We start from the raw sequence: 25,396 nt of genomic DNA, 5'->3' as shown, positions 1-25,396 counted from the left end.
GCCTGGTGTTCCTGAAAACTGTCAGAATTTACGTACTTTGATGTGTTTTTTAAAAGCATGGTACAGTTGGGTCCTTATGTGTGATTTGTAGAATACAATATATATTCTAAATTTAAATTGGAAGAAATGTAATGTAAACGATGGTGTACATTATGCTCAACTTTAAAAAACAAATGTATAGAAAGTCTAAGGCACACAAACACACCCACTCCGAGTTTCTGCTAACTATGGAAAGCCTGCCCCAAACAGCCACAGCAGGTGAGACTCACAGCACGGGGAAGAGAACAGAGTGCGTGTGCACACGACACACGGAATGCCCATCCGTCCCCGCCCCGGAACGGCAACGGGAAGGTCTGCAGGTGCACTGACCACCTCCTGGTGCCATCCGACCCAGGTGGGTGAGAACGGGTGATTAGTCACTGTAACAGGAAATCTACCACGTGCTGCCTTCGACGAGCAGGCAGGCTTGGAGCTCTTCTGTCTTCCCTGAATTTCCACACAAAGAACTCACACAGCCCGACAGCCAGTCCTAGTTCACGTAAGAGTGGTTATCACAGTCCGACAGCCCCTTTGCGTTCCGCTAGAACTTTCCCATACATCACCCCGTCTAACTTTCAGGGGAACCGCCACACGGTAGGAAGCGTAGACACCACAGGGTCCTACCAATGAGAAAGTGGGGCTGAGAGAAGAACGCGTACCAGGTCACCTGGTCCACACCCACCCGGGACCCGGGTCACCTGGTCCACGCCCGCCCGGGAGCCGGGTCACCTGGTCCACGCCCGCCCGGGAGCCGGGTCACCTGGTCCACGCCCGCCCGGGAGCCGGGTCATCTGGTCCACGCCCGCCCGTGACCCGGGTCATCTCGTCCACGCCCATCCGTGACCCGGGTCAGCTGGTCCACGCCCGCCCGGGACCGGCCCCGGGGGCACGGGCGCAGTTACCTGATGGGGCGGTTCTCCCTGCTGTCGAAGAGCGAGAAGACGACCTCGAGCTCCTCGCCCAGGTTGGAGCACATGAGGCTCTTCAGCTGCACGAAGAGGTGGTGGCTGCTGGCCTGCGCCGGCGCGTCCTTCTTCCGGTGCCGATGCTCCATCTGAGGGACACCCACAAACACGGGATCAGCCAGGGGATGGTGGGAGCGACAACCCAGTGAGCTGCGGGGTGACCTGCTGTCCTGTGCGATGCAGGTGTCCCCAACCCACGACGGGGTCACCTCCTGACACGCTGGCCGTAAGTGGGAAATAGCCCACGTCAAAACTGCACTGATGCCCGGCCGGGTGGCTCAGTGGTTGAGCATCGACCTAGGAACCAGGAGGTCAGGGTTTTGATTCCCGGTCAGGGCAATGCCCGGGTTGCAGGCTCCATCCCCAGTGTGGGGCGTGCAGGAGGCAGCCGATCCATGGTTCTCTCTCATCATTGATGTTTCTATCTCTCTCCCTCTCCCTTCCTCTCTGAAATCAATAAAAACATATTTTTAAAAAATGTGCTGAATACATCTAACCTACCAGACATCACAGCTGAGCCTGGCTCACCTTTAACTGCTCAGAATACATACCTGGGCCCACAGTGGGGCCATTATTTTGAGTTTCATCTCAAGACTAATCACATTCCTCTACTTCTCACCAGGAGCAGGAGCACAGATGGGCGTGATGGGGCGTGAACACACAGACACAAAATCCAAAAACACTGACAGCACAGGACCCTGTGCAGAACAGGTGCTGACCCTCGAGATCGGGGGCCGCCGCCGCCCAGCCTCACAGGAGAGAACCCCACCGCCCACGGGCCGTCCAGGAAAGGTCAACGCTCAACCCTTCAACCCCGGGCACGGTGTCTCCCGAATGCGCATTGTTGTTGTTTTTTTTAAAAAATATATTTTATTGATTTTTTTACAGAGAGAAGGGAGAGGGAGAGAGAGAGGGAGAGAGAGTTAGAAACATCGATGAGAGAGAAACATCCATCAGCTGCCTCCTGCACACTCCCCACCGGGGATGTGCCCGCAACCAAGGTACATGCCCTTGACCAGAATCGAACCTGGGACCCTTCAGTCTGCAGGCCGACGCTCTATCCACTGAGCCACACCGGCCAGGGCCGCATTGCTTTGGCACATGCGCACCCTCGAGTCGAAAAATCCCAAGTTGAACTTTGTACACCGGGGACCGGCTGTAATTTTTTTAATTTTATTTTTTGGCTCTGGATTTGGAATCTAGTCGGATATTAAATTCCAAACTTTCTTCCAACTTCTAAAGTAAGAAACTATCAAGTTGGCAAGCCATGGAGGAATCTTGTTTTGTTTTTTGTTTTTTCATCATTCATGTTAAAAGGATACCAAGGCACGGAGCCGACTCAAGCCCGCCATTCAAAGGGTCCGACTGCTTCCGGACCACCTCCCAGGGCGAGAAGAAACGATGCGTCGTCCTTTTAAATCAGCCGAACGTACGGCTGACCGACCATTTCACGGATGGGAGCTAGCCAGTGCAGCGACGACGGCACATCCCTTACAATTCGGAGTACTTCGGAAGGCGACTGACTTGCAAAATGACGGCAGTGTTCTGGGGCAGGCCGTGGTGAGTGACGCTCGATGACCCGAGCGCGAGTTCTCACCTGCCGTGGGCCCTGGACGCGGACCCGCGAAAGCCAGCCAGGTGTCTGCGGGGGACAGCGCCTGCGTCCACCTGTCCTCTCTGTCCTCAGGACAGCCAGCCGAGGCTCCCGCCAGGGGCAGGACAGCAGTGAGGAGACGGGGGACCGACCATTCACCCCACACACAGCTGGGGGCGTCTGCGCGGTGCCAAGACGGGCCGACACAGAAACAGCCTCGCCTGCATGGAGCTACCTACCAGGGCGCACCATCACCGGAGCTGCCACAGGCCGAATACAAGCCTGCCCGTGTGGGGAGGGAGGGAAGAACTAGACCACCTGACCCTCTTGAGGGGGGGGACCACATTTAGATTCATGCTCCTCAGCCTCGGGGGCACACACAACCGCCACGGGAGCTCAAAACTCCGCCTGTTGCCCTGACCAGTGTGGCTCAGTGGATAGAGCGTCGGCCTGCGGACTGAAGGGTCCCAGGTTCGATTCCGGTCAGGGGCACGTACCTTGGTTGCGGGCACATCCCCAGTAGGGGGTGTGCAGGAGGCAGCTGACTGATGTTTCTAACTCTCTATCCCTCTCCCTTCCTCTCTGTAAAAAAAATCAATAAAAAATATATATTTTTAAATCCACCTGTATGCCCAGGTCCTACCCACTACAATTAAGTGAGAATTTCTAGGGGACGGGGCTGCAGACAGTGGTCTTTCAAACGCTCCCGGGGACGTGAACGTGCAGCGAGCTGAGCGTCCCTGACCAAGGTCATGTGCGGAGATCAAATCCCAGCTGATGGAAGGCACTGCGGCATCTTTGCGTGATCGGCACCTTGGCACCGCTGGCTCGGCGTGCCCGCCAGCAACCAGCCCGCCCGGCTCCACCCTCTGTGCCTGCGACGTGGGAGGGTTCGGACCGAAGCAGGGGATGATCACTCGTCTGCCTCCTGGGAATTCACTACTTTGGGGAACTGCTAAAAACATCCCGGTGCGAACGGGGCTGCACTCTGACCCCGGAGGCATGCGCACGCTCGACGAGCTGCGACCCGGGAGTCACAACAGACAGACAGAACGCATCTCGGAAATAAGTCACGGCTCCAGCGCCAGGGACCCTACACCAACGTGCTCACCGTCCAGGAGACCGCTGGTTAGGAAACAAACAGATTCACCCCAAGACTGAGGGGCCCAAATGTCTAACCCGCACAGTGCGCTCCTTACTGGGTGAATCCTCACTGCTAGGCCTTCTCACTTCAGCTCTAGGGAGTCTGCGCTGGATATTTCTGGGGTGTGGGGTTTTTTTTTTGGGGGGGGGGAGAAGAGGGCTGGATATTTCTGGGGTGTTGTTTTTTTGGGGGGAGAAGAGGGCTGGATACTTCTGGGGTGTTTTTTGGGGGGGAACGGGGGAGAAGAGGGCTGGATATTTCTGGGGTATAGAATTTTTTTGGGGGGTGGGGGAGAAGAGGGCTGGATATTTCTGTTGTGGGCTGCCCTGGGCTTTGTGGGATTGTCAGCAGCTCTCTCTCTCGCCTCCACCCCCCAGATGCCCAAAGCCCCTCTCCCCACCTCGGCCCACCCATTCCCCAATTGTGACACCGAAAATGTCTCCAGACATGGCCGAACATCTTGGTGGTGATGGGGGTGGGGGTTGCCTCTGTCTGAGATTACTGGTCTACCCACGAAGGATCACACAACAAGCAGGGAGGGTGATCTGATAAAACCAAGAAAGGTTCCTACGCAGACCTCTCGCCGGCTCAGGTCACCAGAGAAGCCAGTGGCGACGATCCCCTTTATTCACAGAAAGCTGGGCTCTGCCCTCGGCAGCACCCAGATGTGAACAGCAGGGGGTTAGTGCTTTCTCCCTGCTCAGGTGAGCACAACGGGTGAGGAAGACCCGCGCACAGGGCTACCCGAAGCCCAAAGCAAGAGGGTTAATGCTGTAAGTGGACCAGGGAGGTGCGGATGCCTGTGTCTGAGAGCGACAGAGAAGAGGCTGCAGGAAAGAGAGGTGGCCACATCCTCTGTGGGGCGCGCAGCTCCACGCCACGGTCCTTGGTCCACGGGGCACAATAAGTCACCGGGACAGCAGGGGTGGGTGGTGGGGCTGCCAGCTCTCCCTGGAAGTCGATGTCAGTCACTCTGATTTCACCAGAGAAGATGAGCAAGGGCCACAGACAACCTGGGTGCCCAGGCCGAGGCCAGGCAGGCCCCCGGGGCTGCCTTAAGGAGGACAACATGGAATCACTGGCGTTTAGAAATAGAAAAACGCAACCGCTCCAGAGGAGAAGTTACCCGTTCATGCAAAACCACAGCATCCCGTGTTCCTCATCTGTCAAGTGAAGACTATGGACTAGGATTTGAGCTATCCTATCTAATAAAAGAGTAATATACAAATTGACCGTCACTCCAACACACAAGATGGCCACCCTCATGTGGTCAAAGATGGCTGCCCCCATGTGGACACAAGATGGCCTGCAGGGGAGGGCAGTTGTGGGCAATCAGGCCAGCAGGGGAGAGCAGTTAGGGGTGACCAGGCCTGCAGAGGAGGGCAGTGGGGGAAACCAGGCCTGCAAGGGAGGGCAGGTGGGGGCGATCAAGCCTGCAGGGGAGGGCAGTTGTGGGGGACCCAGGTCTGCAGGGGTGGGCAGTTGGGGGGGACCCAGGCCTGCAGGGGTGGGCAGTTGGGGGCGACCAGGCCTGCAGGGGAGCAGTTAGGCATCGATCAGGCTGGCAGGGGAGTGGTTAGGGGGTGATTAGGCTGGCAGGCAGAAGCAGTTTGGGGCAATCAGGCAGGCAGGCAGGCGAGTGGTTGGGAGCCAGCAGTCCTGGATTGTGAGAGGGATGTCCGACTGCCTGTTTAGGCCCGATCCCACCAGGCAGTCAGACATCCCTTGAGTGGTCCCAGATTGGAGAGGGTGCAGGCTGGGCTGAGGGACACACACCTCGCCCTCCCCCACCTCCGCCCCCATGCACCAATTTTGTGCACTGGGCCTCTAGTAAAATACTAAAAACAAAACAAAATAAAAACCAAACCATCCAAGGCAGTCATGGCTAATTAGTGGTGATTATTTCCCATCAATCACAGTCAATGCCCATCAATGACAGCTGAGAGGAGACCCCCCGAATCTTATCAACACAGCACCCTCCGCAGCCACCACTAACAAACCGGAACGCTGAGCGATGAATCCATCGGCCATCCATCCCACATGCGACCATAAAGGGAAGGAACGGAGATGAAATCGCTGGCACGCGAGATCAAACCAGGGAAGGTCACATGTATTTGCATTAGGCACTGGTGGTAGTTTATCAAATACGGTCTCTGACACCCCAGCCTAGGTATGAGGGTGTGTCTATGTTCTGGCCAGCGAGCTGTACGTGCAAGTGTGGTGTGGGATTTCCAAGAAGGCCCCTGAACGCAGCTGGACCGCTCTCGTCCCTGCTGCGGGGGAGCAGCGGCCATGGCGGGAGCTCTGGCAGCTACGTGGTGCCTGGAAGTACTCTTGACGACGGAGCCGTGCACGGCACAGCAGAAGGAGAACGGCCCGTGCCCCCTTCCGGCACCAGGAAGCCACCAACAAGCCCAGAACGTCCTGCCTCTGGACTTGCGTATGGTGAGAGAGAAATGTCCATCGTGGCCAAGCTTTTACTATTACGTCATTAAACACAGCCAAACCGCATCGTACGTTTTAGCGTGGAAGCTATCGATTCTTCTGGCCACCTTGCCCGTCTACTAAGGACAAAGCAAAGGTGAGGGGACACATGGAGACCAACCGAATGCTTAGGCACTTTGCAAACATCGTCTGCCCAGGAAAGGCTTTCTACATGCGTTTCTCATGTGACTTCCATGATAAACACGGGATAAGGATGACACCCCCAATGAACAGAGGAAGACACGGAGGCTCTGAGAGATGAAGCAGTAAGTCCCAGATCACAGAGCTGGTGCAGGGCAGAGGGAAGCCAAGTCTAGTTGTCTGGGTCTTCCCCATGGCTCGGCACTGAGGAACGGACTGGGGGGTGGGAGGGTTCGGGTCAGACCAGCAGCGGGGACCAAGGAGATGCTGGCAGGAGTCTGTACGTCGCCATGATGGGGGCAGGGGGTGTGGGTGAGGAAGGATTGGACACCATTAGTCACAGCCGTGTCCTGACACACAACAGATGCGCACGCACAGCTTGCAAACATCTCATTAGACTAGATTCGTGGTCGGCAAACTGCGGCTCGCGAGCCACATGCGGCTCTTTGGCCCCTTGAGTGTGGCTCTTCCACAAAACACCACGGCCTGGGCGAGTCTATTTTGAAGGAGTGGCGTTAGAAGAAGTTTAAAAAATGTGGCTCTCAAAAGAAATTTCAATCGTTGTGCTGTTGATATTTGGCTCTGCTGACTCATGAGTTTGCCGACCACGGGACTAGACAAAAACACAAAGATCTGCAACAGAAACGCGTCTGGGTTTAGCCCTGGTCCTGGGAGCGGAGGGCCGAGTGGGGGACGCCCCATCGTTCTGGGACAGGGGAGCGTCTGAGTTCTGTGCTCAGGGCACGGTCACCTCAGCTCTCATCCTCCTTCCTCGCTCCGGATTAAACCGGGAACATCCTGTTCTTGCAAAATTAAGTACAGCAAGTGCCATGGAAACCACAAGCTCGGGAGCGAGCTGCGCCCACGCGCCCGCACCCACCAGGCGGTAGAGCTCGGTGATGCTGATGTCCTCGGGGTCCACCATCGCGTACTCCTTCCTGGGCACCAGGTCCAGGCCCAGCTGCCTGGAAAGCAGAGGCAGACGTTGGGGAGAAAAGACACCTTTAGAGAATATATGTGTTTTTTAACTAATTAATTTGTTTTTAAGTCTTTATTGTTGCAAGTATTACACAGGTCCCTTTCCCCCCATTCACCCCATCTAGCCAGCCCCTGCCTCCCCCCGACCCTAGGCCCTCACCACCCTACTGCCAGGGTCCCCAGGTTACGCAACTATGCACACAAGTTTGTTGGTTGATCTCTTCCCACCCCCACCCCCTTCTCTCTGAGGTTCCAGTCTGTTCCATGCTTCTGTGTCTCTGGATCTGTTTTGTTCATCCGTGTATTTTGCTCATTAGATTCCATATGATTGAGATCATGGGATACTTACCTTTCTCTGACTGGCTATTTCACTTGGCATAATACTTAAATCATTATTTTTTACTACATCACTGGGAAATGGGACATTGCAGCCACCATACATCCCCCCACACACACACACATTTTTCACTTTGTATGACTTGTGACCGTGGCTGTGGCAGCCAACCTAACGAGGCTGGGCCCTGGGCAGGGGCTGGGAAACAGGTGACAAGGGCGGGCACATTAGGGGAGAGGGGCTGGCACTCTGAGTGGGGGGATCCTGCCACGGGGGGGGGGGGGGGTGTCTTGGCTTTCTACAGCAGGAGCCGTGAGCACCCACAGACTCACCACAGAGCCCGCCCACCCGGACTGGGTGAGATAGAGCCGGACACAATGTTGTTCTGGGAAAGGGACTGGCAGAGTTTAGGATCCTAAGCGGCTAATTCCTAGGGCTTTCCTTCGGCTGGCCTCCCCCCCGTTGAGGTTTCGGGGCTCACAGAGGAGCATCAGAGCAGTGCTTTCTAAACAAGAAGAAATAAGGCGACAGGCAGGGACAGGAGGAGGGGTGCACACAGGATCTGGGAAGCCGGGGGGGGTGGGTGAGGGGGGTCAAGGCTGTATCAACTCAGCCCCTAACCTGCCTGGGAACCCGGGGGGAAGGGGACGGTGGGGAGGGGACAGGGGGGAAGGGGACAAGGCCCCACGTGAACTCTGAGGGACAGGCGGGACATCGGGGCGCTCTGGGAGCAGGTGGGGGTGCACTTTGACCTCCTCAACCTCTCGGAGGCCCCCGGGGAGAGGGAAGGGATGGCCCAGGAGGGAGGAGCCGATTAACCTCCCGCCGGCTTCCCGTGCCGCCCGGAGCTGCAGCCTCAGCGCCTCCCCGGGGGTCGCAGGGCGCCAACGCCCGTGGCGCGGAAGAGCGGCCTGTTCGGGGGAAGTGCCCGCGCCACGCCCGAGGCCACAGTGGGTGCAGCAGCCACAGCGATGCGGGTGCAGCGAGCCAACAGCGCCCGTGCCACACCAGCCCGGCCCTGGGGACGCGGCTCTGGGCTCCGTCCGGGACCGTCTGCACTCACCCCCGAAGGGGGACAAGCGGGAGAGCCCCACAGAGTGTGTTCGGGGAGCCCCACGCCGTGCGGCGCCCGCCGCCTGCACTCACTCGTTGCCCCAGTCGAGGCGGGCGGTGATGTGGCGCTTCACGTCCTTCATGCGGTCGTGCGTCAGGTGGCCCACCAGCACCTGGCGCCGCAGGTCCAGCACCTCGTTCATGATGTGCCACAGCCGGTGGAACAGGTCGCCCTCGTTCCTCTGGGAAACACACGGCGGCCTCAGTCGGGGCCCCGGGCTGAGCCGGGGCGGGGGGGGGGGGGGGGGCACAGAGGAGGGGGCACGTCCTATGTGCTAGCCTCTTCGGGGACAGATTCTCCCTAACAGACTCTGCCCTGGTGCCCCCCCCCCACCCCCCGAGCGATGAGACTGCTGCCCTCCCCAGGGATCCGACGTCCCTCCCAGACTGCCCAGCTCAGGCGCTGCGTCTGGGGCCCACGTGCCTGCCGCCGCCTCCTGGGCCTCCCTTCCCCTCCAACCCTCCCTCCCTCCGCTCTGTCCAATCCGATGGAAACACCCGGCACCACGTCGGAGAGGCAGCAGGCACTGTTTCCTGGCTGCTGGCCCCGTCGGAGTGTGGTCCGTGCACCAAAAGGATGCAGGATCGACTCCCAGTCAGGGCAATCCTGGAGGCAACCGACTGATGTTTCTCTCTCCCTCTCTCTCTCTCTTTCTCTCCCTCTCTCTCAAATTAGCCAGTACATAAAACGTTTGTAAAACCCATGAAGGCAATGTAGCAAGCCTTTACTTGTGAGAACTGGAAGGGTTTAGAGATGGAGAAGTTTTTATTCGCCTACGATGAACACAGCCCGAGTTCTGGAGCAGCAGACAGACCAGGTTTAGACTCAGCCCCCGGCCCTGAGCACAGGGCCTGGACAGACCGTCCCTGGACAGGTCTGAGATGAGAGCGACCCGGAGGACACGCCCCCCTCTCCCCCCGCCAAGGCCTGCCCAAACCCCTCAGCAGGAAGGCTGCCGTATCTCCCTGAGGCTGTCCGTGCTTGTATCCCTGACCCTTGTTAGGTGGCATGTTCAAGGACGTCACGGAGGCCTCCCGGTGTCACGTGGAGCAGCTAGCGGTTGGGAAGCTCTCGCCGCGTGCCTAGGTGCTCCGGGCCCTCCCAGGGAGCGGCTCTGGCCTGCCGCCGACCGTTTAGGACAGCGGCCGCCCACCGGTGGTCCGCGAGGCCCGAAAGGTGGGCGACCACTGATTTAGGAGACACAACCGCCCTCCTCAAACCTCCCTCCGCGGAGAAGCTCGGCGCCTCGAACTGTTCGAAAACAGCAGGGACAGCGGCCCCTGCACCCACGCCTGGGGACCTTACACCAGCGCACTGGCCCAAGAATTCCCATCCGGACAGGAGACCCCAGAGGTCGAACCCAGCCACGCCAGCCTCATCCTCAAGGCCAGACGTCTGGGGTCTCCCGGGCCAACTGGTATTTGCTCCCAGTACAGCTGACGCCCAGCCCAGGGGCCAGGACACTGCGCAATAACCCCGTCTCCATCGCTCCCAAGACCAGGCCGTGGGGAGGCGACTCCTAGAGCCCACAACACACGGATGCTCAAGCCGATCTGTCTGTCCCCAGAACACATGCTCGAAACCTCAAAGGCAGGGAAAGGTCGCCGGGGAAGGCCGGACCAGGAGGAAACTCAGCCTGGTTCCCACAGACGAGGCAGCCAGCGGGTCTGGGTCCATGACCCGATACCACCTAGGGCAGTGATGGGCAACCTTTTGAGCTCGGTGTGTCAAACTTCGCCAAAAAACTGAGCATTACTCGGGTAGTGTGTCACTTTGAGGAAAAAACATTATTTCGCAAATGTTTCATCCTCAGGAGCAGCAAATGTTGTCATCAGAAATGGCTACGCGTGTCAGTGCTGACACGCGTGTCATAGGTTCGCCATCACTGAGTCCTACGCTGTGGCTCCTGTAAGTCTCCTGCTGAGTATTTAGGAGGCACTGACCTGAGCAGTTCGAATAGTTCCATTTCCCATGCTACTGTCCTGCACGATGCAGTTTTAAGTAAAATAATACTGAATTTTAGATCCTTCCCAACACGTCCTCTTCACCCCCCAGGAGACCTGCGCGTCCTTTGCCGAGACCCGGCACGGAGCCCTCGGGGTCTGCCACCGCGACTTTGCTTCTCGGGACCCCAGGAAGATGTCTTCCCCCGCCCTGGCCCCCGACGCCCGGAGGGACTGACAGCGGGTGCCAGATGCCAGCCCAGGCTCCCCTTGCTCAGGTGCTTCTTAAAACCATTCCCTGGCCGGGGAGAGCCACCTACCACGTACAGCTGCTTCCACAGCGTGCCCCAGTCCCGCAGCGTCGAGGTCATTTCTGTGATGACGGAGTCTTCGGTGGGAATGACCATCTCAAACTGTCTGTGACGTTCAAAGAGAAAAGCACAGCACACGGGCAAGGTCAGGGACGGCGTTTCCTCCGGAGAACACGAACGGCACACCGGGCAGGAAGCCGCCCGGCGTTCCTGGTTCTGCCGACGGTGACCGGGATCAGATGCTGAACTGGCGTGAGGAAGGCCACGTGGGTGACGGCGCCACATCCCCGAGCGGCCAGCCACGCTTCCGGATGGGGTGGGAGGAGCGCGGGGAGAAAGGAGGATGCCAGAGGAGCTCTGCTCTGGCCACAGCTGGGCCGCAGGACCGCAGCCCTTCCCCCTCCCCGGCCCCGCACCCCTCACCTGCACCCTGAGGTCGCCAGGCCTCCCTGCACCGGGAGGTGGCTTTGCTTCCCGAGCCCCAACCCGGGGCCGAGGGAGAAACAGGCTCACCTGAGGCCCAGGACGGGAGGCTGCGAAGTCCAAGCCCTCTCAGTGTTCTAAGGAGCCCGACACCAGGTACCGACCCAACTCTCACCTGATGTCACCACCACTCGTCACTGTTTGCACACGGGGCCATGACAAGGACTGGTTTTAACTATTAGGAATGTTATGGTTCATTGTAACACTTCTTGAGGGCTTGGCCATTAGAGACAGTGGGATGTGCACGCAGAATGTCCCTCGCTGTGATCAGGGCCATACGGTCTCCCTATTTCTTCTCTATGAAACAGAAACTACGCTCGGGAAGGAGTCGGCCCGCTCTCCAGTAAGGCGAGGACGGCGGTCCCGCGCTGGGTAGATGCGTAAGAAAGAGGAGGGGGAAACCAGAAGACTTAATTCGTTCCCTCCACACACAATAACCTTTTTTTTTTTCCCGCCTCAAGTTTATCACATTCTTTGGTTAAGTGGCCATTACTACTGCTTCTCAAAAGAATGCTTCAGAGTATATACACTGAGTGGCCATATTATTATGATCTCTGAACACACAATAATCTGGCCACTCAGAGTGTGTGTGTGTGTGTGTGTGTGTGTGTGTGTGTGTGTGTGTAGAGGCCCGGTGAATGAATTTGTGCATGGGTGGGGTCCGGCCAGCCTGGCCAGGGGGAGGGGACATGGGCAGTTGGCCGGCCTACCTGCTGGTCGAACTCCTGGTCGAGGGGACAATTTGCATATTAGCCTTTTTTATATAGGATATACACTGAGTGGCCAGATTATTATGCGTTCAGAGATCATCATAATCTGGCCACTCAGTGTAACGGGCCTTATTTTCTTCACTTGAGCTTTTTCCCAAGATCAGCATCTCATACATACAAGGTAGCAGCGTATCAGACACAGAACCATGTGGTCTGGAGGAGCAAGAGACCGTGGCTTCTTATAAGTACCGTGCACTAACTGATTGCGCCACTGGAGCTCCTGAGACCGTGGCTTCTTAGCGTGAGGCTAACACGTGCTCTAGAGCTGTGTCCCACGTACAACTGTCATCTATCAAGTCCTCTCGCCAGTGAGTACGGGCACTGAAGTCTTGCCTTGCCTCCTTCCCCAGCACGGCCTCACCTCCACGTGCCATGCTGCTGCTGAAGTCCCTCCCTGCTAGGGGTTCGCCGCAGCTAACAGGTGACGCTGGGATTTGCCACTAGAAATAAAGTCAACTATAGCACACGCACTGTGACATGCCCAGACCCTTCATCGGGTCTCTATGTGACATTTTCCAAAGGTGGGGCATTCGTTCTGCTCATGAAGTGGCAGCTGTGATGGACATGCTGGACACGGAGAGAGAGGTGACACAATGACTGGTGGGAGGTGACGGAGGGAGCAGCCTATCTCCAGGGAAACTCAACATCCTACGTGACCTTCCGCAGGGGGCCTGACCCCGCAGGAACGCAGCACGCGGAGCGGCCTCGCTGCTCACAAACTGCGGTTCAGCCTAAGGACCCCCGTCCGTCCTGCAGGCCCTAGGCGGCCCGGGAAAGAACGTAACGGCAATTCAGGCTGCAGGACGTTGATTTGGGTTTGTTCAACCAAAATGTAAATTTTCAAGAAGCACAAAATTGCCGTTTTAGGAAAAGCAGCTGTTTCCTGTTAATTACACCCAAATCAGCATCCGAGGGCCTGCATGAGCAGTTGCCCCTGGAGGTGCACTCTGCTCGGCTGTCCTGAGGGGACTTGGCAGCTAGTCCATGCCGGCGGTCCCTTAGGCTGCTGGGCCCCGAAGATGGGACAGGGGACATCAAACGCCAGGAGGTCCCTCTGGGAACGCAATCACCTGGAAGACGGGTTCAGCGATGTGTTCAGGCTCAACTTTCGCTTCCTGTCACCAGTCCCAGAACCTAGGGTTCCAATTCCAACCACGTGCTTTAGAAAACAGATGCTGGTTCTGCCTCAGCGCTGTCCTGGCTAATGCCCATCCTGCCTATGTCAGGGGGAGAGCCCACCGCCAACCAAGTCTTAAACGGAACCCAACTCTGAGTCCCTTTACCTCCATGCGATCTTCCTCAGGGCTCAGGGAACAGGGCCGTGTATGAGACAGCGACAAACCAGGACCAAAAGCAATAATAATGAGTAAAAGAAGGCACCTATCGGAATGAAAACAATGGCCCACCCTAATCTGCTTTGAGAGGTAGGACTCCCAGGGGGCCACAGTCATTGTCTTTGCTGGCATCTCTCCTTTCCATCCCTCCTTCAGAGTGTGAGATGGGGGTGGGGGCCCTGCCCTTAGCACTGGACAACTGAGCGAGGTGTGTGTGTGGGGGAGGGGGGGCGGGCGGTGTCTGGGACAAAGGTCGCACAGAGACCTGGCTGCACAGGTCTGCCACGGTGGATCCTGTCTGGGACCAGGCAGACACCTTGGGGTTTGCACACTGCCCAGCCCAGATGTGGGGCAGCCAGGGCCGAAGAGAGAGGAAGCTGGACGATCCCCTGGTTGCCTTGAGTGCTGGGCAGCGCCCAACCTCGCCAGGCGGGAGAATTCCCGAAGGACCCATTACTCTGCCGACTCATTCCAGTGGATCGTGGCTACACGGCATTTCTGAAGGGACAAGAGGCGGAGGAGTGGTAACTATGAGCACTAGAATAATGACAGTTTTCAACTACTGTTTGCAGTGATTACTACTATTACTACTACTAATAATAATCTTGCTCCAGGTAGCTAAGACATGGAGTCGAAGCATCTCCTAGTCTTTAAGTTTTATCTATATAGGGCACTGAAAGTGTTCCTACACTCAGCCCTGAGCAGAAGGCATGTCACTGAACTGAGACTGAACGCCGTACCTTCACAGAGAGTGTGTAAGAACCGTCCATTTCAGTAGCATCCTTGGAATTCCTGTGGTAACCCTCAAGTTTGAGGGTCATTTACTACACTCCCAACTGTGCTTTCATGATGCAAAGAAATTGCTGTGGGTTTTTGTGTGTTTTTTTTGTTGTTTTTTTTTTTGTTTTAGGAGGAAAAATGTAATTCTTATGGCTGAACCTGTATTCTTTCTTTCGTCATAAAATAAAAAATATTCCCAATGATGCCAGGCATATTCCTGTGACACTGACAGCTAATGTTTGGGTCCAAACCCACGGCCACTTCCGTGGATCTGCTCACGTTAGTCGCTTCAACGAGCAAGTCCCCCAGTTGAATCCTGTGCTATTTTATCTGACTGATCCGGGTACTTCTGAAGAGGGACCGGAAAGACGTTTCAAATGTATGAAAAATCCTAGGTGGCCGAGGAACTCGACTGAAAAGAAATAGCCCAGAAATCATGTTCTCTGAAGTAGAATAATGGCTTTGTGAAGCGGTCACCCGAGGATATGATATTATCTCTGATCAGAAAGACAGACTTAGCTGCCCGCAGTCGGTGGTGAACCTAGGACATTCCTGGGGTTTGAGACATGACTCAGCACCCGGTGGTCTGACCACCACGCTTCCCTGCACAGCAGGAACCCAGCAAGACCCAGCCCCGCTGCTGCCGTCACCTGTGGACCTGAGGACCCCACTGTGCCCGAGCGCCCACCCTGCCCAGCGCACGCACGCACACACACACACACACACACACACACACACACACACACGGGCTCCTTCCCTTTCTCCTCCCACTGCCCGAGCGCGATCCCTCTTCATCACACGGCACAGACAGGCATCGTCTTCTGTCGTTCACAAAGCCTAAGCCGGTGGTCGGCAAACCGCGGCTCGCAAGCCACATGCGGCTCTCTGGCCCCTTGAGTGTGGCTCTTCCACAAAATACCACGGCCTGGGCGAGTCTATTTTGAAGAAGTGGCGTTAGAAGAAGTTTCAGTTTAAAAAATGTGGCTCTCCAAAGAAATTTCAATCGTTGTGCTGTTGGTATTTGGCTCTGCTGACTAATGAGTTTGCCGACCACTGGCCTAAGCCTTTGGTCAACACAAAGACTCCGTACGCCTCCCCGATCTCCGACTGAGCAATGGTTCTGTGCAAATCCCGCGGCTGTGAGCGGAACTCATGGCTTACCCTTTGTTCTTCACGCAGGCATTTTTCAAGTGAACGTAGCTGGAAGGAAAGATTCCCTGGAAGAGAAAACACGAAGGTCAGGGTGCGAGCCGTCTGTAAGGCAGGGGTGGTCTCACCGTCACATGGCAACGCCCAGCCTACCCCCAGGGCAACGTGGAATGGGGACCCCACGTCGCCACCCCATCTGAGAGGCTGAATCGATCCAATCCTCAGACCCACTCCTTTCTACTCCTCCCCGGCGTACCAAGTTAAGATTCTCTGAAACAAACATAACCAAAAAGGTAAAGCTCACTCAAAAAAAAAAAAAAATTACTTTATGAGACAGAAATTTAAAAAAATTTTAGGAACCCTGCCTAGAAAGCATGTTCTATTGAGTTTTATAAAAATAGGGCATGGGCTGAAATAAGGTTGCTTTGGGGTTGTGGTTTGTTTGGGATGTTCTTTTTCTACTCTCCAAAACGCTCGTGTGTGTATTTAAAAGTATCCACTAAGGCGCCGACTTGAGCCGGGAGACCACGTGGGCAGGCAGCGCTCCGGGAGACCCTGACGCAAACGGCAGCAATTAGTCACCCGGCGGCCGCTGCGGTGGCGCCCAATGAGCCAACGGGAGCCACCGCTTTCACTGTCGGAAGGACAGGACCGGCCATTGTTCCTTTGTTCTCAATGGGAAGCCGAGAGGAACCACGCTGTAAAAACGAGCCTCCGTTTTATTGTCCATTAAATGACAACATCCCCGCAATGATCTTGTTGATGTATAATCAAATGACAAATTCAATTAAATATTTAGGAAAGCAAATGTCATTTGAATACATTATCACCACTGTGGATCCAAGGATCCCATAAAAGTTAATAAGCAAAGTCTATACATACAACCGTAGGAAAGAGGTAAATAGGCTTAAAAACACTGCTTTTTCCTTCAAAATTTAAACTTGCCCTCGTACAGTAAGCTTAACAGAGAAATTATAATGAATAAGGAAAAAGTCAGAATCTGAGATTAGAAGAATGACAGAAATAACAGGAGCCAAATAATTTTTTTTTTCCCTCAAACAAGTTCTAAACGGGTAATTAAATAATGAAGCTCCATTTGCATGTGAGTAGCAGATGTCCAAAAATAACCTCCAATGAGGCTGAGTCTTAAAAAATTAAAACTGTATGCTCTTCGGTCCCTCGGGCTCTCCTTCAGAAAGGCCTAAAGTCAATGAAATAAAGGGATTAAGCCAAGTTGCATCATACAGAAAAAGGTTAAAAGGCAGAAAGACTGGCAAAGGACAAATTACACAATTTCTTATCTATAATCCTAATAAAGCCAGAATTCAACAACAACAAAAAGAACATGAGATATAAAAAAAAAAAATACTAGAGAATGGGGAAGTATGGGTGAAAGCTGGGGAGATTAGAATAAAGAAGAAAAATGTAGATACAGGTAAGGATTAGTGGCAAAATCATCAACTAGACTGGCCAGCATGGCTCAGTGGTTGAGCGTCGACCTATGAACCAGGAGGTCATGGATTGATTCCCGGTCAGGGCACAGGCCCGGGTTGCAGGCTCCATCCCCAGTAGAGGTCGGGCAAGAGGCAGCCGATCAATGATTCTCTCTCCCTTCCTCTCTGAAATCAATAAAAATATGCTTAAAAAATCATAACTGCACTAATGAAAGGTGAAACGGAAATCATCACTTCCAACTACAATTCCTGGAGATTTCTGCAAAGAGAGAAATGCGTCTCAGCTCCCGTCTGGAGGGGCAGAGAGGAGCACTTTGCGGCCCGGATAAAGCAGTCTCCCCAACAACCCTCTACAGACGATACTGCAGGAAACGTAACAATAAATACCTCGCGTTAATATTTCTTTTGGAATATGTGCTGCCCCCCTGAATTTTAATTTCGCCCTCTGCAAAACTCACACTTCAAAAAGACTTTGTTTCTCTCTAATGAGCTTATTAAGGTCTTCGAGGGACACACCGCCAGTGTTACACGGGATTATCACCCGAGTAGCGCAGTTTAACTCTAATCCGAATTCAAAGGAATTTCCAATTTATGAAAATCTGCATCGCCATGCGGCATTTCAACGCAGAGCCCCAACTGCAATTCCCACCGGATAACGAAATGAAATAAAATAACTGGTTTTTTAAATCCCATAATTGTGGTTAGAAGTAACAATTTTTTTACCTTGATATTTGGGTTTTTTAAGGCAAATCCTCTGTACCAGCCTGTGGAGAAATAATCAGAGTCACATTTAAATAAACCACTGGGATATTTTTTTTTAAAGCAATGATTACAAGTCAATCTGCTCTTTGCTGTCTCCGGGAATCAAGGACCCGCACAAGAATGAACAGATTTCCGAATTCTCCCTGCCCGGCAGCACGGCCCCCGCGCGGCCACCGGGAGGAGCGGGCACGTCCTCAGGCCGCGGGCTGGGTGGGTGCGCCCTACAGCACCAGGTGGGTGAGCCCCGCACCAGGAGTCCCGCCAGCGACCCTGCGTCACTGTGTAGGGGCCAGGGCGCCGGAAACACTTCCGCAAAGGACAGCATTGTCTCTCCACCATGCTGTGCCCTGACACCAACACAACCAGAGCTGGGAAAACAGCCAGCGTGAGGCCAGGTCTCATCCACGAAGAGGATGCGCGTCCCTCCCTCACCAGCTCGGTGTCCAGCCCCCGCTCACCATCACTTCCATTCCGCACACGGCCGGCCCCCCAACCTGCCACACGCTCATCGTTCCCCTTAAAGGGGCACATACCTTCGTTACAGAAAACGAGTAAGGTCATATAGATGGCTAATATGTATGGCTAATACACAGGCCCCTATCAATACAGTAGTTTCAACGTAGAGTTTCAAGGATACCAACCACTTCTCTTACTGATAGGAAATTATTTTACCATGCAACCCATGTTCTACTGAACGGAACTTTGGTGATGAATTGGACTTTCAAAAAGAAATACTTGAGCTTTGTGTTTAAACATATTTGCTCCTCGTAAGTTCTTTTTGTCAGACTTTACATTGACCTGCATGCAAAGTGGAAACAGACAAAACGCGTCTGGCAGGGACTCAGAAAGCTGACCTCCTTGAAGGTGTCGATTACGGTAGACAGCGTAAATGTCCACGCATCACCCCCACCCAATCACCCCACCCAACGCCAGGCTCCAACTGCATGGGACAGCTGTTTGGGGGAACACAGTTTAACCAGTAACGAACCCTCCGATGATAGAACGTCATCACATTGTAGATTCCTAATAAGAACAACAGGCTTGGAGGAAAACGAATATTTGGGGATAAACTGATGGGACTTTAAAATGTGTTCATTCTATTAACAAAGACTAGTCCCTTCATCCGGGGTGTTTTCGGGGACTAAAGTTGAAGGGTGCTTTGCACAACAGGAAAGGAAAGACTTGAGAATGTACTGGGTATGTTGACTTAATGTTACCTGCTGCATAAGTTAATCATCATCATACAATTTCATGTAATGTATTCCACTAGCATTTCAAATGCATCAAGTAACTTTAGTCCAACTTTGGAGGGCTGGAGCGGGGACACGCTTGCAGCTTGAGGACAGAGTTCCCCCGGGGGCGCCCTCCCCGAGGCCCTGGTCACCCCACGGGGGAAGGATTTCTGTCCTGGGAAATCGACCCGTCCCTCGAGAGTCCTTCGAGGGTGCCATGGGAACCAACACAGGAGTCTCGGCTGCTTTCTCTTTGGGCATCCGGTGACTCTAAGGAAATAATATTAGGGAGAAATAACATCAGCTTAAAAATACCAAACGATGCCCTGGCCAGTTTGGCTCAGTGAATAGAGCGTCGGCCTGCGGACTGAGGGGTCCCAGGTTCGATTCCGGTCAAGGGCATGTACCTTGGTTGCGGGCACATCCCCAGTAGAGGGGTGTGCAGGAGGCAGCTGATCGATGTTTCTCTCTCATTGATGTTTCTAACTCTATCCCTCTCCCTTCCTCTCTGTAAAAAATCAATAAAATTTTTTTTTAAATGATGATTTCTCATCCGCCAAATGCAAGTCTCGTCAGAAGTGGTTCGCAGTGACTCCTGGGAAAACCCAGAGGCACAGAGGGGCGGACAGGCGTATGAACGTCATGAACGGTGGAGGGAGGGCCTGTTGGCACCACTCGGTCCCAGCGCCCACTTACCATCGCACTTCTCCAGGATCTGAACCGTGTCTCCAATCTCCAGCGACAGGCCGTACGGGACGGTGCCTCGAAAACTGGCAATCACTGCAAGAAAGGGGACGCAGAGATGAAGATCATCACAGGCGGGTGGGAGCGACACTGCCCTCCCCTAATGTGCCTGCGCAGCAGACCTGACTGGGGCAGCCAGGGCACTGTGCGGCGAGTCTCGTTTTAATGTTACGTATTTCTGAGGAGTTTATACACTTTGCCAGCTTCTCGGTCGAATCAAGATGAATGTCAAGGGTGTGGAATTTACTAAAGGACTGCGCCCCTCGTGCTCACCCCGACGCTCCCTCCCCATCCAGGGGCCTACCCCACAGTGGTGACCAATAAAGAGAGGTTCCATGATAAGTGAGGAATGCATGTCTTATTGTTGTTAAACATAGTGATGGAAGAGATGCCTTGTCCTCGGGCTGTGAGCTCCTCAAGAGCAGGCACTGTGTCCACCCACTCACTATGTCCCCAGGACCGCCAGTCTCAGTGGAGTGACCAATGGGGACGTTTTAGTTGGTAATGACTGGAGCCCTCCCCCGGGGCTAAACACGGCCACCACGCCCAGCCCCACACACCCGGGCCGGCGGCATCCCAGCCCCACACACCCGGGCCAGGACCATCCCAGGCCCACACACCCGGGCCGGGACCATCCCAGGCCCACACACCCGGGCCGGCACCATCCCAGGCCCACACACCCGGGCCGGCACCATCCCAGCCCCACACACCCGGGCCGGGACCATCCCAGGCCCACACACCCGGGCCGGCACCATCCCAGGCCCACACACCCGGGCCGGCACCATCCCAGCCCCACACACCTGGGCCAGGACCATCCCAGCCCCACACACCCGGGCCGGCACCATCCCAGCCCCACACACCTGGGCCGGCACCGTCCCAGCCCCACACACCTGGGCCGGGACCATCCCAGGCCCACACACCCGGGCCGGCACCATCCCAGCCCCACACACCTGGGCCGGCACCATCCCAGCCCCACACACCCGGGCCGGCACCATCCCAGCCCCACACACCCGGGCCGGCACCATCCCAGCCCCACACACCCGGGCCGGCACTGCATTGGGAATGGGTGGGTGAGGGGCAGCCCTGAGCCCCCTGCTGGTTACTGAATGACAGTTTCTGAACCTTCTGCAGGGGACAGGGCTGGGTGGAAAGGCAGAGAGAAGCTGAGCGTAGCTCAGTCCAGCCCAGGCGACACGAGGGACTTTTAGTGAGAAGCGCACAACGACTCTCCGAGGGACACCGATGCTCAACTCAGAAAGGAGGCGACATGGGAGGAATAATGAAACTGCGCCCCAACACAGGACAGACAAGAGAAGGCTACTATACACCACGTGCGCTGAAATGCACCTCCATTCACATCAGAAGAAAATGACAGGAGATGCTTTCAGTGCTCGGCTCTTAAAAGACCAACATTTTGGAAGTGAACGGGCGCATTCCGTCTGGGACAGGGAGACGCAGACACACCCCCCGTCCCCCCCGCAGAGGACGGCCCTGCTGTGGGGTGTTGTAGCAGCCCCGCGGGTCTGACAGATACCAACATGCCCAGGTGGCGGGCCTATAGATGAGTTTGAAGCCCCTGGTGATCTGTAAACAAAATTAACCGCAGCAACCAAAACAGGGGGCAGAAACCACAACCCAGAGCCCACGGGACGGCGGAAATAACCACGCAGTAACCACGTCAGGGCACGTGGGACAAGCACCGATTCACAGCGTCATGCTGGGCCGATCATCACGAACGACCTAGCACCGACGTGCCAGACCTGCATGCTTCGCAGACTACTCCCCGCAGCTTTCAGATGCCCCTTCTTACAAGGGGGTGACGATTTAGACATCTCATCAAGACGGCAACGTAGAACCGATGGCTGGGTCCTCAAGCGCCCCCCGAAGAGGCCACTTAATCAATGAAGCGGCTGAAATAATACCTTCACGTGCAATGAAAGTGAAGGACGAGAGGGGCTCCCAGGACAGGGGGGATGCCCGGGGGCAGGTGGGGAGAACTGGCAGATGTGGACAGATGATGTGATCAGGCCAACGCCTTCCAAACACCGTGCTTCTCGCCCTGGTCTCCGGGGAAACGCAGGCCCACGGAGGCGCCCACACCTCAACCGCCAGGACCAGGTGGCCCATCTGCTCAGGGCCCCCCGCACAGACGGTATAATCAGGGGGACATCTCGCTCGTCTTCCATCCTTCCCTGTTCTTTCCACCCCACTCCCGCTCCAACCTTCGGGCGGGCAGACGCAGTAGCTCTCTGACCCATGGGAGCCGGGAGCCGGCTGGGCCAGGCCTCAGGCTGTGCACAGTGGGGGGCCGAGCAGGGCCTTAGGGCCATAATCGCACGGTGACTAGCCCCGGGGTGTTTGTAAACCTGGGGTCACGTGGCTCACACTTTGCAAGAAGTCCGTCTACCCCGTAACACCCACTTCATAAATTCTCTCCGAAGCCTTTCTGCTTCCCCGCGGGGGCCATTTCTAAAGTAAAAGACATTTAGTTTATCTTTGAGATGTTAACGGCAAGTTAAGGCAAAACTCGTGCCACGGCAACAGCCCAATCCGCGCAGCCGGTGAAAATGCGCATGACCGACTCAGCACGTGTCTATGATGGATCAACTTTCAAACCCTTCAGGGCACCAAGTTCCCTGGGGACCGCGCCCCCTGTCCCCCCACTTCCCCTTTCATGAACGAACGAAGCGGGCGCGTCCTGGGCTCCCCCCTCGCTGTGGCTCCCAGCGAACGCAGCTCCCAGGTGCCGTCCACCATCATGGACATCCGGGTTCTTGTTAGCAAACTGCAACACTGTTTAAAGGCTATCCACACCCCCCACACACAACACACCTCATTTTTTAAATGGAGATTAAACAGCGCTGTGCTTGACCAGGGTTACAAGTCCTTGTAAATATTTACCCTCTCCCCTCTTACACAATGGAACTTGCCAAACACATCAGATACGTTTTCCAAAATATCTTCAAACACAGACAGCAGCTCTGCCCAAACCAGCCACTCGGTTTCACAAGATGGTAATTAGGGACAAGCCGCTGTTTGGTGTGAATGAGATCTTGCACTTGTTTTTATTTTTCTGAGCACCACGGGCAGGCAGGCGGTGACTCAGTCTGTCCAGGAATTCCATCTGACAACGTGACTGCCTCTGGGGCTTATTCACAAAGCGGGGGCCTCCGGCATTCCCCACATTCCCGTCAACCCGGAGGGGAGTAACGGTGCCCCGGAGACCAGATGAGAAAGGGAGCGAGTTCAGGCAGCACAGAAAGCTTTATTTTGGGGAGAGAATGTCCAACTCCCCAAAATAAGCTCCGCGTATAAGATGTAAATGGAGGGCGTGAGGGCATTTAACATAATCCCAAAAGCAGAGCTGGGCGCGGACGCTGCTGAGCCTCCCTGCAAGTCACACTGCGGCCACTGTGAGCGTAAGAAGACCCGGCTGCTGCCTCTTTTATTAGTAACTGTAATTTTTAAAATTATTTTTAGGTTCTCATCGATTTCAGAGAGGAAGGGAGAGGGAGAGAGAGATAGAAACATCAGTGATGAGAGAGAATCATGGATCGGCTGCCTCCTGCACGCCCCCTACTGGGGATCGAGCCTCCAACCCGGGCATGTGCCCTGACCGGGAACCGAACCTCTGGTTCACAAGTACTCTGGGAGGGCCTGCATCAGCAACCAAGTCCAGTAGAAACGGCAACCAGGAAAGCTGGGTCTGAATTCCCTGACCCCTGCCTCCCACCCCCTGCCCCCAGGTCTGTCTGTCCTGTAAGAGGGCAGTGGAGGCAGCTGAGAGCAGGCCACACTCCCGCCAGCTCCGCCGAGGCTGTGGGGCTGATGACTGAGTCCGTCCTGGGTGAAGGCAAAGCAGAGTCTCAGCCAGCGAGACCCCGGGTGGAGGCCACGCGAGGAGGGGAGACGGCCGCCACCACGTCCTACCATGTGGGGCACAGACGAACACCAGAGGGTGCACAGAGGCAGAAGCGATGCCCAAAGCCCTTCTAAGGGCTCTCGTCCAAACGATCCGGACCCAGAATTCGACATCTAGATCAGGGGCGGGGAACGACGGGCCCGCGAAATCGTTGGGTCTGGCCCTGCAGGGCATTTGGGGTGAGTTCCTCAATGTCTGCCCCAACCGAGCAGGCTCAAGCTGCAGCGGTCATTCTGTGTGGCCCGAGGACGATGTTATAAACCCCCCAACGGCCTCGGCAGAAAAGAGGCTCCCCCCCCCTCCGCCCCCGATTCAGACGACAAAGCCAGGAGGCAGAGGAATACCGGACTTCCACGCACGAACATCTCCCACCACGGTCTACACACGGGTCCCCGCGGCCCTCCGTCCCCCCACACAGAGACCGAGTGTCTCCTGGGTCCCCCGGCCCTTTCTCCCTCTGCCTGGATGACACCCTTCGCACTTGTTTAAAAACAAGGGCACTGGGCTGGCATGTCCACCTGACCACCCGCCACGGGCATGGCTCACCCAGCAGGTCGGGTCCCACAGTCCGGTGCACGGCGCACGGCGCACGCTGAGCTTCCCCTGCTCTGGCCCTGGGCCCCCAGCTCCCTCCCGCTGCCTGGAGCGGGTCCCCGAGCCGTGGCACCAGCTGAAAACCGCGCCTGAGGGTTCTGTGACCCGTCGCTGTGCCCACAGAAGGAGGCGAGTGGCCACCGTCCGGGAGCAGCGTTTCCGCGATGGTGCTCTGTGTGAAGCACGCACACCCCTCCCGCCCGGCACCCCTTCGCCAGGCGCCCCCCGCGGGGAGACGAGCGTTTTGAACCCCTCGGCCATGGGGCACGGAACCGCTGACGTCATCGGTAGGTCCTGCATCGGAATCTGTTTTGTGACAATAAAGATCCGGGCAGCCTCCAGGGACGGGAGAAGATGGGGACGGAGATTGGACGGGCCCCACCCGCACTGTCAGCACAGGACACGTCTTCACAACGCCGGGTGGCAGCGGGCGAGGGCCGTGCCTAACCCTGCCACTCCCACGCCCGGCAGGACGGGACGCGTCCCTGCGTCTGGATAAGCTGCACCGCCAGCAGCAGTGAGTGGCTCCCGGACGCACGTGGGAATCCATTCGCTGCAGCAGGCAGCGGGGTTAATGAAGGCGGTGACGGCACCCACGGGCGGTGTGACTGTTTGCGTGGACGGGAGGAGAGACTGTTATAAGCCAATCTGATCCCGTTTCAGCCGGGGGAGCACCAGGGGTCACTCCTCATGCGCCCCAGCAATAAGCTGCTTGTGAGAAGTACGGCCGAAACTAAACGGGGTCACCGGGCAAGGCTTTTCCCAGCATCCGTGACAATCCAACAGCCGGGACATCTCAAAAGAGGCCTGCGTGTGCCCCGCACCGGCCCCTTCCTGGGTCCACGTGGCTTCGGGATTCGCTTTCTTGGGATCAGCAACGCGGGTGCATCTGCAGGAAGAACCGTATTGGCGTCAAGAAAGATGCTACCTCCTGGCCAGTGTGGTTCGGTGGGTGAGCGTCGACCTAGGAACCAGGAGGTCACAGGCTCAATTCCCGGTCAGGGCACAGGCCCGGGTTACAGGCTCCAGCCCCAGTGTGGGGCGTGCAGGAGGCAGCCGATCCATGATTCCCTCTCTTCATTGATGTCTCTCTCTGCCTCTCCCTTCCTCCCTGAAATCAATAAC

General features: G+C 55.9%; 1 protein-coding gene across 1 annotated transcript in view; it reads right to left on the bottom strand.

The window, feature by feature from the left end:
* Positions 1 to 25,396, bottom strand: part of DOCK4 (dedicator of cytokinesis 4) — a 209,823-nt gene that overhangs the window by 86,566 nt on the left and 97,861 nt on the right. The window contains exons 2-8 of the mRNA XM_054726251.1: positions 19,708 to 19,791; positions 17,741 to 17,781; positions 15,576 to 15,631; positions 11,057 to 11,153; positions 8,826 to 8,974; positions 7,248 to 7,332; positions 942 to 1,093 (exon numbers count right to left, since the gene is read on the bottom strand). Coding sequence (XP_054582226.1) covers positions 942 to 1,093; positions 7,248 to 7,332; positions 8,826 to 8,974; positions 11,057 to 11,153; positions 15,576 to 15,631; positions 17,741 to 17,781; positions 19,708 to 19,791 — 664 coding nt within the window. The remainder of the gene's footprint in view (positions 1 to 941; positions 1,094 to 7,247; positions 7,333 to 8,825; positions 8,975 to 11,056; positions 11,154 to 15,575; positions 15,632 to 17,740; positions 17,782 to 19,707; positions 19,792 to 25,396) is intronic.

Source organism: Eptesicus fuscus, chromosome 14 (genome assembly GCF_027574615.1).
Source record: "Eptesicus fuscus isolate TK198812 chromosome 14, DD_ASM_mEF_20220401, whole genome shotgun sequence".
NCBI lineage: Eukaryota > Metazoa > Chordata > Mammalia > Chiroptera > Vespertilionidae > Eptesicus > Eptesicus fuscus.
Note: the sequence above shows the minus strand (reverse complement) of the source record. Positions and strands in the feature narration are given on the sequence as shown.